The sequence below is a fragment of the Triplophysa dalaica genome, chromosome 13, assembly GCF_015846415.1.
Source record: "Triplophysa dalaica isolate WHDGS20190420 chromosome 13, ASM1584641v1, whole genome shotgun sequence".
Taxonomy (NCBI): domain Eukaryota; kingdom Metazoa; phylum Chordata; class Actinopteri; order Cypriniformes; family Nemacheilidae; genus Triplophysa; species Triplophysa dalaica.
The window spans coordinates 12,402,233-12,416,915 of record NC_079554.1 but is presented as its reverse complement, the minus strand read 5'-3'; the positions used below and the strand labels follow the sequence as shown (position 1 = coordinate 12,416,915).

The following is a 14,683-nucleotide window of genomic DNA, read 5'->3' as shown; positions in this document are numbered from 1 at the left end:
TGTGGAAGTCAAAATATATATAAATGGCCTGATATAAAATCAAATCTTTTATACAGTATATCCAAATGGACTAAATTGATTACATTTTTATTTACAAAAAATATATTGTCCGGACCTCCGTTTGGAAGAAAATATGAAGACCGGACCTCTTGGAACTTTAATTGAATACACCTGCTATAATTCAATGTCATTATAACATTTATAAAAATAAAATATGACTTCATTCATACAAAATATTATGATTATTGCTGTTGGTAAAACAGTTTCTTAGTGTGTTGTTTTGACAGACATAAGGTCAGTTATTTTCGCATGCGTTTTTTTGTATTTGGCGCTCGTTTGTAAGGCGTTTCTGAATTGTTAAAACGCCTCTCAAAATGGTTGCTACGGATGTGAAAACGCAGAAAATTGAACCCAGTCCGAATTGAATTGCAGCCAAAAGTAGTCTTTGATCTATGACCCAAAAAAAGAATGCCAATTTATGAAAACTAACATAATTGCTCGGTGCACATTGACATCAGTAAGTTTACCAATCATGCACAGTAATGTTGCATGAATAGTTGTCGCCAGTGAACAAACAAGTGCAATTTTGTAATCTTAATATATATGCTTTAAAAACATCAATATGTCCGAGTTACATGCCCTGCTGTTAAAGTGTGAACCTCCAAGGCCAGCTAAATATGAACACTTTATATTCATCCAAATTTGTAATGGCTCTAATTTACATTTGTCATTACAAACAAGCATTTGTGTGTGCTTATAATAATCAATGCAATGATCTTTTTACCACTATCTATAATGCTCTGTTAATAATCTTTCAATTCCTTCACAAACACATACCATAAAATAAAGTGAGATTTAGAAGTGCAGATTTCAAGTAGTCTACGCACACACTGTGTAAACAATGAAATCATTGACATTGTACAAAACCCAACAGTGTAAACATTAGCAGGACAAGAAGCGTTTGGCGAGTATTTCGGGGTGTGTCTGTATTTGCTGGCTGGAGAGCAATCGAAGTTCAGCAGCATTTATCTCACTTGCTGTTGTTTAAAATAACCAGAGAGAGTTTGAACTCGGCCAAAAAAGACTTTCCCATAGTTACTAAAAACTGAAAATAGACAGATTTATTTTACATTACATTACATGAAGAAATGAACTTGTTGTTATTTAATGCACTTGCAAGATCATGAGTAGAAAACTACAAGATAAAAGTAAAATGGTTTTTGCATACTGTTTGACTTTTAACCTGTGATAATGAAAGTTCTGTTATCATTTACTCATCCTCTTGTCATTTCAAACCTGTTTGACTTTCTTTCTTCCGCAGAGCACAAAAGAAGATATTTTAAAGAAAGTTTTTAAGTGGCCCCCATTAACTTGCATTGGTTTTGTGTTCATACAATAGAAGTGAATGGGGTCCAGTACTGTTCTTTTATGTCCTGCAGAAGAAAGTCATAAAGGTTTGAAATGGAAAGAGGGTGAGTTAATGATGACAGAATTTTCATCTTTGGGTCAGAGCCATTGCGAGATAGAGTTGTGCCAACGGATGTCCGAAACGCTGGAGCGTCACGGGATTCATGGAGCCTTCAGATCGTACCAGGAAGTTATGTTTTCTCTTTAAATGCTTTATTTCTTTCAATTTTTATTCATCAAATGGCTTTTGTCTTAAAATGGTTTAGATGTTTACCTCAGTTGGTCTGTTTAGTCGCAGCTCCATGCGTTACTGGTTACTTCCTGTAACTGTTGAAACTGTGAAAAAACTGTTCCTTGGAGTCAATAAAGAAGACGTGACTCTCTTTCTCAATGGCTCTGCTTTGGGCTAACTATCACTTTAGTCTAGTGTGAGCTGTTCAATTGAAAACATCAAAAGTAGCGTTATAACTCCTATAAAAAACAGTAATAAATAACATTACTTAAAATAGACGCCTTCCAGTGGTGAGGGTTTATACATTTAGCTTATGGATTAAAACACACAGAGGCAATACTGCAAAACAAACTTAAGTGATTATTTATTTCATTACATGTAAATAAAGGCTGCCTGTGCACTTTATCCCCAAATATCATTTTAATACCATATCAATCGTTTCGTAATAATCACATCTCACAAACAATGATAGTGCTCATAAAATTGAGTACACAAATTCCTTTGAAACACATCATACACAAATATTAGCATTTCAAGAAATTAGCATTTACTGTAGCTTTAACCCATCACAGGCCAAAATCTGAATAAAACACCAGGAAAGCAATGCAATGATTCACTTTACTATTTAAAACAGTTTGATAGAACAAAGAACTAATATCTTCCAACAGAAACAACGCGTTTTCTTCTGAACACAATACCTAGACTATTAGCAAACAGTTCAGTCAGGTTAACCTAAGCAGGGGCGGACATTTACGGTATACAGCGAAGCCATTTTAAATGTACTGTGAAACTATGTGTCACAAGTTTTACATGTATTTTTAAGATAAAAGCCAAAACAGGCCAATGGCGTACAAGATCATTGAAGCTGTCAATAGCATTTTTTGCTCAAGCGGAGACAGCTCGATAACGTGCTGGTGTTAAAATCCTGATATCAGATGTTTTTACACATTAAATAAAAAAAAGGCCCTTCTGCTTATTAAAAGAGCATGCAAGAGTCTGATCACACTCAACTGAATATAAAATATTATAACTGACCAAAGCTTCAAAGAAGCACCTGGACTTTAGCTTAATCAGTCACATACATTTCTATTTTTGATGTATACAAATGTATTTAATTTATGTCGTTGTTTTGAGAAAAAGACATATTTGGAGGAAATAAACAAAAAATGGTGTCCAGCACCAAATCATTTTATTCTGAACCATTGCTTACAATTAGTTTTGTGGCCGATTGACATGCTTGGGTGGATTTGGATAAGTTAGGTCTGATATACTTTTGTCACAAGTTGTATTCTGCACATACCTACAATAATGCAAATACAAACGTCTTTCATAACTGCATAGTGAACCGCTGGAAGTCAGTTTAAGCGAAAGCATACATGCTACCAATACTTGCATTTAATGCATTTTGTGCAGTCAGAATAGCCTGACAAAAGATTGACCTGTGACTTTGCAAAGCCCTTCAAATCGGGCTGATTTTTGCTGCAGACTGTTTCAGGTTGGAGTGCTTGTTCCTAAAGATGAATAAAGAGTGCTACTGCACATTATTTGTATGCTGATTGAGTTCATCGCAGAAGAATTCCTTTGATTTTAATACACGTTTAACTGTAGATAGGGAACACGGGGACATGCCAATATTCCATAAAGGCATGCTTTTCCCCATGATCCGAAGTGTACATAAGGTCACTTAAGTGTGCACGTGAGGGAAAGAAGGAAAAGAGTGGGAGGTTGGGGGGTATTCAAGACGACGTTACTTGGAAGACGTTGCAGGAACGTTGAAGGACGTGTTACGTCGAGCGTTGGTCACCTGACGTTGCTGAGCCAGAAAAGACTGGCCGGGCGGCACTAGAGAGTTGGACCGGCCACTAAGCCGTGACTCGATTGCCATCTTCTGGAAGGTCAAACTCTGTTAGATGTATGGGGGAGATAATGTATCAGCAAGAGACTCAAACTCATTATATAAAAGAGTTTGTTAACACTGAATGTTACGACGTTTTGAGTCAAGTCACCTTACCTTATTATACCAAGCTGTCACTATTAACTTCTCCTCATATTCTCTCAGTTTGGCCTGTTCACACTCACGCTGTGTAAAAGATGGAAAGGACAAGATTACAGTTAAGACACAAAAGATGTAAACATGAGAAGAACATAGAGATTATGTTCTACCTCCAGAGCAATGATCTTCTTCTCCTTCTCAGACAACAGGATTTTCAGCGACTGAATCTCAGCTGAGGCGGGGTTTAGTTTGGGATCAAGAGCTCGAATCACCTTAAAAAACACAAACAAACACTGTTATATTTAGCAACACACAAGTCACATCCAAATAATAGAGGAGTACCATAAAGCGGCAGGGTATCATATTTTTTGCGGTAGCTTCATCAAATGGAGCTGCAATATGTTTGTTTGACCTAACCAAAGGCGTTACTAATGGGAGTAAAAGTAAGTGCAGCTGAGACATACAAGTACAAAAGATCAAGTGGCAAACTGAATGTTCGGGTTAAAGTTCAAATAACTACATCACGAGCTTTCTCCAGGTACATCTTGTATCGGTTCTCCATCGCCTTCATGTCCTCATCTTTCTTCTTCAGTGCTGCCACCAGCTCATCCAGCTTCACATCTGAAAGAAACATTGGTTACGCCTACCCTGATAAAAGTTCCACAAGGTCAGTTATAAGATCAGGAGCTCACTGGTTTGAGTTGCCTCTGGCTGAAGGTCTTCCAACCACTCCTTTTTCTTCATTATTTCATCTTGTGCCTCATTAAGTTTCACCCTAAATATAGATTTAAACATTTAGCTATACAGGTGTGCAAATGTGGTTCAAATATCAGTATTTACATGAACATAAACTTACATATGAGCATCCAGCTTTCTCTTCAGATGAGACTGTATGGAAAAGGAGCGTGACATAAAAAAACATTTAAAGTAAAAGATGTGTACTTCAGCAGCCATGAAGTATATATATTTTTTGCCATGAAGTATGTGAAATACTACTGGGAAAATAACCAAAAAAGTTTAGAGGCGCCATCAAGCGGCCTAAATGCGCACTTACATCATCAGGTTTGGCTCCTTGTGTCTGTAAGGCCTTTTGCAAATCCTCCACTTGCTGCTGGAGCTCACTGATTCTTTCTTTGTTTAACCTTAAAATAAATACTAATAAATTTGCATCCGTTAAGGTCTTTTATTGGAAATTTTTTAATAACTGTAGTTCAATTTTTAGCTATCTTAGTATTTGGGGTAAAAGTTTATAATCTTATACTGTTTTAGTATAGTATATAAGAATATTATACCAAGTAATTTTACAGGTTAACTTTTCCTTGTTCCCAAGATGTGGTATACCCATTTACTATAGTAAACGCTCTACATGTATAGCCTTGGTTGTATTCTGTCTGCTGTGTCAGCCCTGTAGGTACAGCGTTTAACTGTGGCTTCTCAGATGTGATGCTGATTGTGTGTTTGACGTTCAGTACCTGTTCTCTGTGTCTACTTCACTGCGTGCCCGCCGGGACACCTCCAGCTGTTCCTGCAGCTCAGTTATGCGTTCGTTCTCAGACTCTTCCTGCTGCAGTCGCAACATCTTATTCTCATGATGCAGTCGGATGAACTTCTCCCTGTAAAATCGAGCATGAAATTAAATACACATCAACATAGACAATGAAAATGAAAATGCTTTGTGATATAATCATACAAATATCGTACCTGTATTCAATTGGCAACATCTCAGCTGCCAGGGTATCATGGGTTGGACTTCCTGTTTGATATTTTTCTGTAGGACATAAAATGTGAACAAGATCAAGTCAAAGTCTTCTCGAATCAAAAGTTGGCCAATGACCAAGCACTGATATATCTTGTTTCACTATTACAATTATGTGGACAGAATAGATATATTAAAGATGGGCTGTTCTTCATCTGATTTACCAGATTTGTATGAAATCGACCTGCATAGGACAGTTTTATGTATTTATTTCAGTACGGCTTGCTTCTGCCCACTCGTCTGTTATTATGGTGTTTTTCCACTTGTTTCCCCATTGAATATAATACAAAAGAAACAGAGTAAAAAATGATGCATTATCACTTAAATTTGTGTTTTTAAGAAGCATTAATGCATATATGTAGGCCCAGTCAGAAATAAGAAAAAAATTAAACCTTAATTTCTCACATAGACAAAATTCAAACAGAAAAGCATTTAGCTACACATACAGACATGCTCAAATTTGTTGGTACCCCTCCCCAAAAACGAAGAATGCACAATTTTCACTGACATAACTTGAAACTGACAAAAGTAATTGGCATCCACCATTGTTTATTCCATATTAATTAGAATTCAGACTTTGCTTTACATTTTTTTATTCAACATAATATTGTAAATAATAAAAAAAATGAAAATGTCATGGACAAAAATGATGGGACCTCTTACATATTATTTTGTTGCAGAACCTTTAGAGGCCATCAAGCAAGCCAACGTTTTCTGTATCTCTCAACAAGACTTCTGCAACTGTTAACAGTATGTTTGGCCCACTCTTCCTGAGCAAAGTGCTATAGCTGTCTCAGGTTTAATAGGTGCCTTCTCCAGACTACAGGTTCCAGCTCTTTCCATATATGTTTGATAGGATTCAGATCAGGACTCATAGAAGACCACTTCAGAATAGTCCAAAGTTTTGTTCTTATCCATTCATGGGGGATTTTAGCTGTTTGTTTTGGGTCATTACCAGTTGGAGGACCCATGAGCTCTTTGGCAGTTATCCTCGGTTCTTTTTCTACCATTCGCACTATCCTTCTGTTCATGGGGTCACAGGAACATCACAGGAACATCGATCTGTTTGGAGATGGTATTGTATCTTAACCTTTAACATACTTGTCTATTATTTTCTTTCTGAGCTCCTCAGACAACTCTATCCTTAGCTTTCTCTGGTCCATGTTCAGCGTGGTGCACACAATGATGACAAACAACACAGTGACTTCTTTTCTCCGTTTAGGCTGAATGACTGATTACAAGATAAGATACATGAGTGATACTAATTAGAGAAACAAATTAGTTTGAAATATCACTATAATCCAATGATGTATTATCCTTTCTAAGAGGCCCCATTTGCTTTATTCTATGACATACCAAAAGCATGCAAGTATACATGATACAATAACTTTGAATTTCATCAAACTTCAGAGGAATGAAGCATTATTTCAATGACCTGTAAGGGTACCAACAAATTTGAGCACGTCTGTAAGACAACTATTCATATTCCCTAGTAGAGGTCTATAATAGTAAATAAATACAAGTAAACTGAATTACCTACACAACTTGTAGCCCTACGTCCATACTGGAATAGGATCTTATTCACCAAAGAGGGATTTCGATTTTTGAGTCTCTGCTCCAGTATGTGACCGCAAATACTGAAAGCTTTTTCCAATTGAAGCTGGGATGCAAAATTAATGTCCATGTGCTTATGATGCTTGCGACTTTTAAATATGCCACACAGCTCTCTTCCAAAATGTCTCATAGTAGTACTCATAGTAAACTCCAGTACTCAAAATGAACTAAGACATCAACTAGATGCCCAGACACAGGTGTGTCATCTGCGTACATACCTGCTTGTAAAAGCTGGTCTTGTTGTGCTTGTGTACATCGGAGCTCCTCATTGATCTCTCTGAGTGTGTCCCGCTCAATACTGATTCTCTGATGGATCACGCAAACACAGGTATCACAGGACTGATGGGTGTATTTAACTGTTAGAAACTGGCTTGGTTCTCCCAGTTTATCGCCTAAAGGAATATTTCACCAAAATGTGTCATCATTTACATACCCTCAGATTGTTCCAAACCTGTATACATTTCTTTAATCTGCTAAACACAAATGAAGATATTTGGAAGAATGTCAGTAGCAAAACAGATCTCTCCCCCCATTGAGTACCATAGAATTTATTTTCCCTACTATGGCAGTAAATGGGGGATGAAGTCTGTCTGCTAACTGATATTCTTCCAAATATCTGCCTTTGTGTTCAACAGAACAAAGAAATGTATACAGGTTTGGAACAAATTAATGATGAAAGAATTTTCAATCTTGGGTGAACTATCCCTTTAAGGTCTGTGGCAATACATGTCAATGTATGTGTACCTCTTTCTCCTTAAGTACAGTGTCAAATTTTTCCTGAAACTTCTTCATCTCGAAGGCCAGGTTATCAGCCCTGCGGGATTCCTCCGACATTTTCTTATGGAGCTCCTGCACCTGTTGTTTCAAAGTCAAGGTTATGTGGATGCTCAACCTTGAGGCTTGAACCTATAGACATGCTTCTAAACGTATTTTCATAAGATCCTTTTATTACTTTCACTGTATAGACACAAAACCATTCCTCAAAAAAGAATAGTTTTTTTATTTTTATTTTAAGATAAACTATCCTTTTAATTCTGGTCATGTTCGTGTCCTAATCGTGTACGTCTGTGTTTTTTTCACTTATTTGTACCTGTCTCTTGTACGTTTCCAACTGAGCTCTCGCAGCATTGGCCTTGCGTAGCTCCTCTTCCAGGCTGACCGTATTGTGCATGTAGGTCATATTCTTCTCCTCCAGAGCTTTCACCTGCCGCCTAAGGACACTCAGATCTTCTAACTTTTTCCTGTATGTCTCGACAGAAGCCTCTAGCTTCACTGCCCGATCAGAGCAATTCCTAAACAAACACACACAGATGATGGGATCTATCAGTCAAAAGTTCTCCAAAATACCCATCATACACAGAAACATTCACAGCACAGATAAGGATACACACACCTCAATACATCTAATTCGTCTTTAAGTGCTCGGGACTCCTCGGCCAAGCTGGTCAGTTCATCATTGCGATGCTGAAGCTCCACTAGTTGTTTCTCTAGTTCTTCACAGTGAATTCGGTAATCGTCTTTAGCTGTCTCCAGTCTGGGTAGTACATAAATGTATATTATATACACCATAACAGTTTAATATTAGTTTCATTTAATAATTTCATTCTTTAAGAGAACTATTGGTAGCAAAACGAGTGGTTGAATGAAGGTGCACCTGAAGTTCTCTTCCTGAATCTGCTCTAACTGGAGCTGTAGTTGGCTATGCTTCCTGCCTGAGGGGGTGCTGGGGTCATCGCATGTATCAAGCTGATTGGCTTGATCAGTCATGAGGTCAATTTCTGCCAGAAGACCGTTTCTATCCTCCTGCAGCGCTGTCACCTGATCAAAGGACAAGAAGGACATTTGTCTGGGATCTATGGGGAACGGTATTGCACTTCAGTATTGCATTTCAGATTGCAATTGAATTAATGTACGGATGAAGCATGAGGTTAGGAAAAGTGGTTATAATAAACAGTCGATATAAGCCCTTAAAGGGATAGTTAATCCAAAAATGAAAATTCTGTCATCATTTCCTTAACCTCAAGGTTGTTTTAAATCTGTATACATTTCTTAGTTCTGTTAAACACAAAATAAGATACTTTAAAGAATGTGGGAAAGCAAACAGTTCTTGGGCACCATTGACTACCATAGTAGTTTTGTTTCCTACTATAGTAGTCAATGGTGCCCCAGAACTGTTTGGTTTCCCACATTTTTCCAAATATATTCTTTCATATATATTGCTCAGTGCAACAATAAAATTTGTACAGATTTGGAACTTTCTTAGACTGAGTAAATGATGACAGAATTTTCCTTTTTGGCTGAAGTATCCCTTTAATTACTTTTAGTATATACGCATGAAGCTTTTCTGAAGATAAAATGTTGAATAGCAGAATAGCTGCCGAGTTAATTAATTTATGTTGTATGTTTGTACTAATAACAAACTGTTAATTTAATATTAAAAGTCTGCTAACCAACAAAAGGAAAAGTTAATGAATGCAATTCACCATCTGTATGTAAATTAATTGTTAATCCATTGTTAGGCTTGTTAAAATTGTCCAACACCCCACAATTCTTGTAGTTTTAGTTCATCTTAAAATGAAAACCCCAGCAACCTGATAGCCCACACATTCCAGAAGTAATCCAATAAACTCTTCTCATCACATAAAAAAACCTTGACCACTTTGACTGAAGTTTCCCAGTTTAGCTTTAGGTTGGTTAGTGCCAACGGAGGATTTAGATTTTAGTTAAGCCTTGTTGCCATGCATTCATTCAGACTCACCTCTTATACGGCAGGAATACTTTTACAACTCAATCTGTCAAGAATCAGCAACATATGAATTTCTATCCCACATAAATGCACAGAAAATGTCACTTTGCTGTTTAAACTTCGAACCTTATGTAGTACTTTCTGACAAACATATGAAATTCAGTAGCGAAAGAGATACCTAAGCATTAAACAGATCAAATGAAAATACTGTATTTTACACATCCACCCATCTCCATGTAAAAACTGCCAATGTATTATTATTTGTCTCTGCAGACACCAACAAAAAAATCCTGCACTCCCAGGCTAAATCTGTTTATCTGTGCAAGAACAGAACAGCAGGACACAACAAATGCTGTTCACTGAGCCGACTTGAACAGTCTGCAACCACAGGCATTAAAACGTACAAACTGAAGAATCTTCTTTATGCCACTTCAGGAAAAACAAAGCTTGTGAAGTTTGGCTTTCTATTCTAGTAATATTTAGGTAACTATCATATTGTATCTTTGTCGATGTCTCACCTGCATGTCGAGCTCCTGACAGCGCTGGGCGAGCTCGTCTTTCTGCAACATGACCTCAGCCAAACCTTCCAAAGCTTTCTTTAACTAAACAAGTTGAAGTAACTCAATGATCTTGCAGAGCATGACTTTGACATTAAACAAACATAATAAACAACGATTTCTGACCTGATGTTCAACGTCTCCAAAAGGTTCTGTTCCTAAGTGTGGCATGGTCTCCTTGCTCATAAGCTACACAAATGAAAAATATTTCAATTTCACATAGTGTAACTATTGAATGTTTATCTGTGGTTGAACTTGTTAGACAGCATAAAACAATATCTAAAGAAATTTATAACCTCCTGGATGGCAGTCATCACCACATGCTGTACAGATTCCTCCAGGGTCATGATTATCTGTATATACTCTATAGACAAAACATTAAACATTAACTAAACTTTAAAAGCTTAGAAATTATAGAATAGTAATATATTACAGAGTCTGTAACATCTTATTTACGCATAAATCAAATCGGTTATTTTCTTTGCGTTACTTTTTTTCCCCTTAGCTATACCTTGTTTTCTGTCACAATTGACTGCACACCCCAGGATGAGCTGAAGGAGGCGCCCTAACTCTATTTGATCAGAATGCTCTACCACTCGCATCAGGTCAGGCATAGGGAAATCTTTGACCTGCTGGCTCAAAACCTATAAAAACACATAGATTAATAGTCACAATTAGAAAGATTAAGTATAGGTTACATGTCTTGAAACAAAGCATGAATTACAAGGCATTGCGACAACTTTGAACTTAATTTCTTAAATTGTTTAATACTGTAATTTCTGAGGAGTAAACTGTCTGGCTTGCAAAATCTGAAAAAGCTAAAATTATGTAAGCATTTGCATTAAACCAAAGATGAACTCATCATTTACCTCATTATAATAGTCAACCATCATTTGAAGTATCTTTTTGAGGTTGTTCATCTGCAAAAACGGAGTAAAACAGACTTCAGCTTCATTGAACACATTGTATTTGGCATGTTCTTAAAATAAAGTAAGCACAAAGACCTAAAAACAAATCTACCTTGAGTCTAACATTATCTGCAACATCCTCTTTAATACGTGCCAACCAGTTCTCATTGAACCATGAAGAATCTCTGTAATTGAAACACATTGATCAGTTTAGTTCAGCTAATTCACAAACTTTCAGATGCTTTACAGTAATTCGTAAAATGACTGTAATTTGCATAACAAAATAAGTCCAGGTTTTGTTCTCTTAACTGTTTTAGGGCTATCAATCGATAAATCGCGATTTAGGAAATATTAACATGTATTTATTTATATTTACCGATCATTTAAATATTTATCATATTTTACATAAATATATGCATGTATATGTTTTTAATATCAATACAAAATTAACATGCACAGTATACAGACATATATTATGTAAACACAAACTTTTATTCTGGATGCGATTGTTTGACAGCCCTAAACTGTATCATATCCTCAGAATACAAAGCCTCAATAAACACTAAATGCTACATTTCAGTACATTTGAATGTAATGCATAAACAAGAAGAAAACTAAAGCTTCTCAAAACCAAGTGTCAGGAAATGTGACTCCGAAGACTACCCACAATCCCATGCATTTCATCAAATATTAAAACGCTCACAAGATGACGTATAAATCAGTAATGCTGGCAGAGAATATGATTTACTAATGAATGTCAGTGAGAAATGCACAACACAGTCAGGTTTGTGTTAATGACGAACAGTCTGACAAACCAGACAGCATTGACTTAGTCTGTATTAAGTGTAATAGGAGTAGTCTGTTATGTCATTACACACCTATAACAGAAAAGAATAACAAGAACAACTGGTAGTGCATGGTTTGTGAAGCTTACTGATAGAGCGTAGGGCTACCAACGGCAAAGTCAAAAGTTTAATTACCAGAAAACAGAAATACTGATGAATGTTGAATGCATTCTAAGCTGATTTCCATCATAGTTTCTATCAAATGAATAAACACTCACATCTGGTTTAGTGCCTGAGACATGGCAGCTCCTGAGGTCAGATCATCCACTGTCTTACATGGTGCTGCGGTCTTGAAGGTCTGCAGCTATGTTGAAATATACAAACAAATTCAATTGCATAATCAGCATATACAGCAAAAATCTAAAAACATGGTGTGCCCGTGATAAATAACACTGGACAATAGAAAATGTGTGTTAAAAGTGAGTATTTAATGAGGAAAAACTGTCACAGTGAAAATTGCACCACCGTCCTGACTAAAAGCAACACAATGGCATAAACATTAACAAAATGTGCTGACATGTTAATGTTTATCCAGTATGTGTTCGTTTTGCAAAGTTTTACACAATGTTTAAAGTTCTGATGATAAAGATTTGCTATGTATATTACATTTATTTAAACAGAAAAGCAAAGACTTCGGATCCATATGCTTAGGAACACCACATTTAAGATTCAGATAACCATTCAAACACAGTAGGAAACCTGTATGAATAAACTGGACTGGAGGCATCACAGTTCCTTCCCATACGAAATTAACCACGGTTGTACACTTATGTGGTATTTATGACGAAACAAAGTAACCACAAATTTACATTGGACTTAATATAGTAAACAAAGATTAACTATGAGATTTGGATTTATAGTAACATATGTAAAACACTATGCTCCGGTGCATGCGCAAAGTAAACAGCCATGGTTCAGATGCAAAAAGAACCTGCTATATATATATATATATATATATATATATATATATATATAACACATCACAGCCAAAAATCAAACCTTAATCATATTAGACTGATCTGGGAAAAATCTTATTGCATAAGGGACTGAAGAAAAACCCAATACCAGACTTTCCACAAATACTCTAGTTAAAGATATTAGACGACCAAAGTTAAATCGGATATGGATGAAGTTGACCTTGACTTCACATCTCTAAAGTACATTCAACCCTATTCTTTCTAATATATAGGCTAATATAGACATATCATTGTATATCATGCTGTACATAATGTACAATATGCAAGCCCATTCAGTTTTTGTGCACAGCCATGGCTTCGTTTAAATGGCTTATTTCCGGTATTTTTGGACTACGCTACAAGTACACGACGACTACCTGCGACAGGTAACGATTTCCTTATCGATCCGATCACACGTAAATAAACGATCCATCACGCGCACACACAAGATCCCGTTAGACATACATTTCAAATAGACGGAATCTTACCCAGATAATAAGGCTCTCGCACAGCACCGTTTTATTTACATCCATTTCTCCTTCAAGCTTTCGGCCAAATATTTCCGTCCACCTGTCAACAATGCGCTTCCCGTTCCCACTGCATCCGACCTTACCTGCGAGTGTATTTGCGCAGCGCCGACTCGCTCAACGTTGAGATCGATTGAGACTACGCACTAATTAAAGCGTAAGGGTTTCGTGAATGCACACCGCTGATACTTGTCGTGCTGCGTTCATAAGGATTGGGGGATCAAGAGCGCTACAGCCAGGAATGAAACGCCAATGAGGTGTGCTTGACTTGATGCGGCGCTGCGCAGAGTGATCAGCAGTTGACAGCTAAGTATCGCGAGAGTGGATCAAAAGCTGTGCTTATCAATAGCTCTCGCGGTACTTTGACATTAAACGCCGATGGGTCTGCGCAGAGCCGCATGAAGTCGAACACACCTCATTGGCGTTTCCTCCCTTGAGTTAAGAAAAGAATACAGTGCAACCAATCACAATACAGAACATTGTGACAGTGTTTTCTTCACTTAAGTTAAGATCCTCTTAATATTTGTAGGTTAATGTTCAAAAAGTGCGATAAAGCCTGTGATAAAAAAACAGAGCGAAAGACAAAAGACGTCCAATTTAAAATGTATTAAATCATATGTAGATATATATTTTTTCCCTTTAGTTTATATTGGTATAAACTTTATTTATTATTAATGGTAATGGTTATAATGGTTATTAATGGTGTGTTAGTGAGGTATGTTTTTATTATAACGTTATGTTGAAAAAAAAACTCTTTTTGAGTATTAAAGAGCTATAAAATTAGATCAAGAATGAAGAGACTTTATACAGGTTTATTAAATTATACAATTACATATATGGATTTCAGCTGCTAAATATTAACAACTCACAATGTTTTAATCTGCCTCTGAAACTTTTATGACCCTTTTGTAATAAAAACATGAGATAAAATTGTGATGCAGTCACGCTCATATACTAAGGGATGAGAATCTACACAGTATGTAAGAAAGATTTGTAAATCCCACAAGCGTTTATTTCATGCTGAATGTTTTTATGTGTTTATTTTATATCCATTAAAAACCGTGACATTTCAATCCTGGCATTAATCCAAGTATGACACACATGTGTGTAGAAGATCCAGATATTCTGAATGTTGGTGAAAA

The 14,683-nt window shown here is 36.5% G+C and overlaps 1 protein-coding gene across 1 annotated transcript; it reads right to left on the bottom strand.

Moving 5' to 3' along the window:
- Positions 1-1,979: 1,979 nt before the first annotated feature.
- On the bottom strand, positions 1,980-13,708 carry hook1 (hook microtubule-tethering protein 1). The gene is made up of 22 exons (XM_056763733.1): positions 13,503-13,708; positions 12,277-12,362; positions 11,326-11,398; positions 11,175-11,225; positions 10,817-10,949; positions 10,602-10,669; positions 10,432-10,494; positions 10,267-10,350; positions 8,657-8,820; positions 8,396-8,536; positions 8,093-8,294; positions 7,747-7,857; positions 7,221-7,308; positions 5,334-5,400; positions 5,105-5,245; positions 4,687-4,774; positions 4,489-4,520; positions 4,325-4,407; positions 4,153-4,253; positions 3,803-3,904; positions 3,651-3,719; positions 1,980-3,542 (listed from the first exon to the last, which is right to left on the bottom strand). The coding sequence occupies exons 1-22, from the start codon at positions 13,545-13,547 to the stop codon at positions 3,387-3,389; spliced, it is 2,148 nt and encodes a 715-aa protein (XP_056619711.1). The 5' UTR covers positions 13,548-13,708; the 3' UTR covers positions 1,980-3,386.
- Positions 13,709-14,683: the final 975 nt, after the last annotated feature.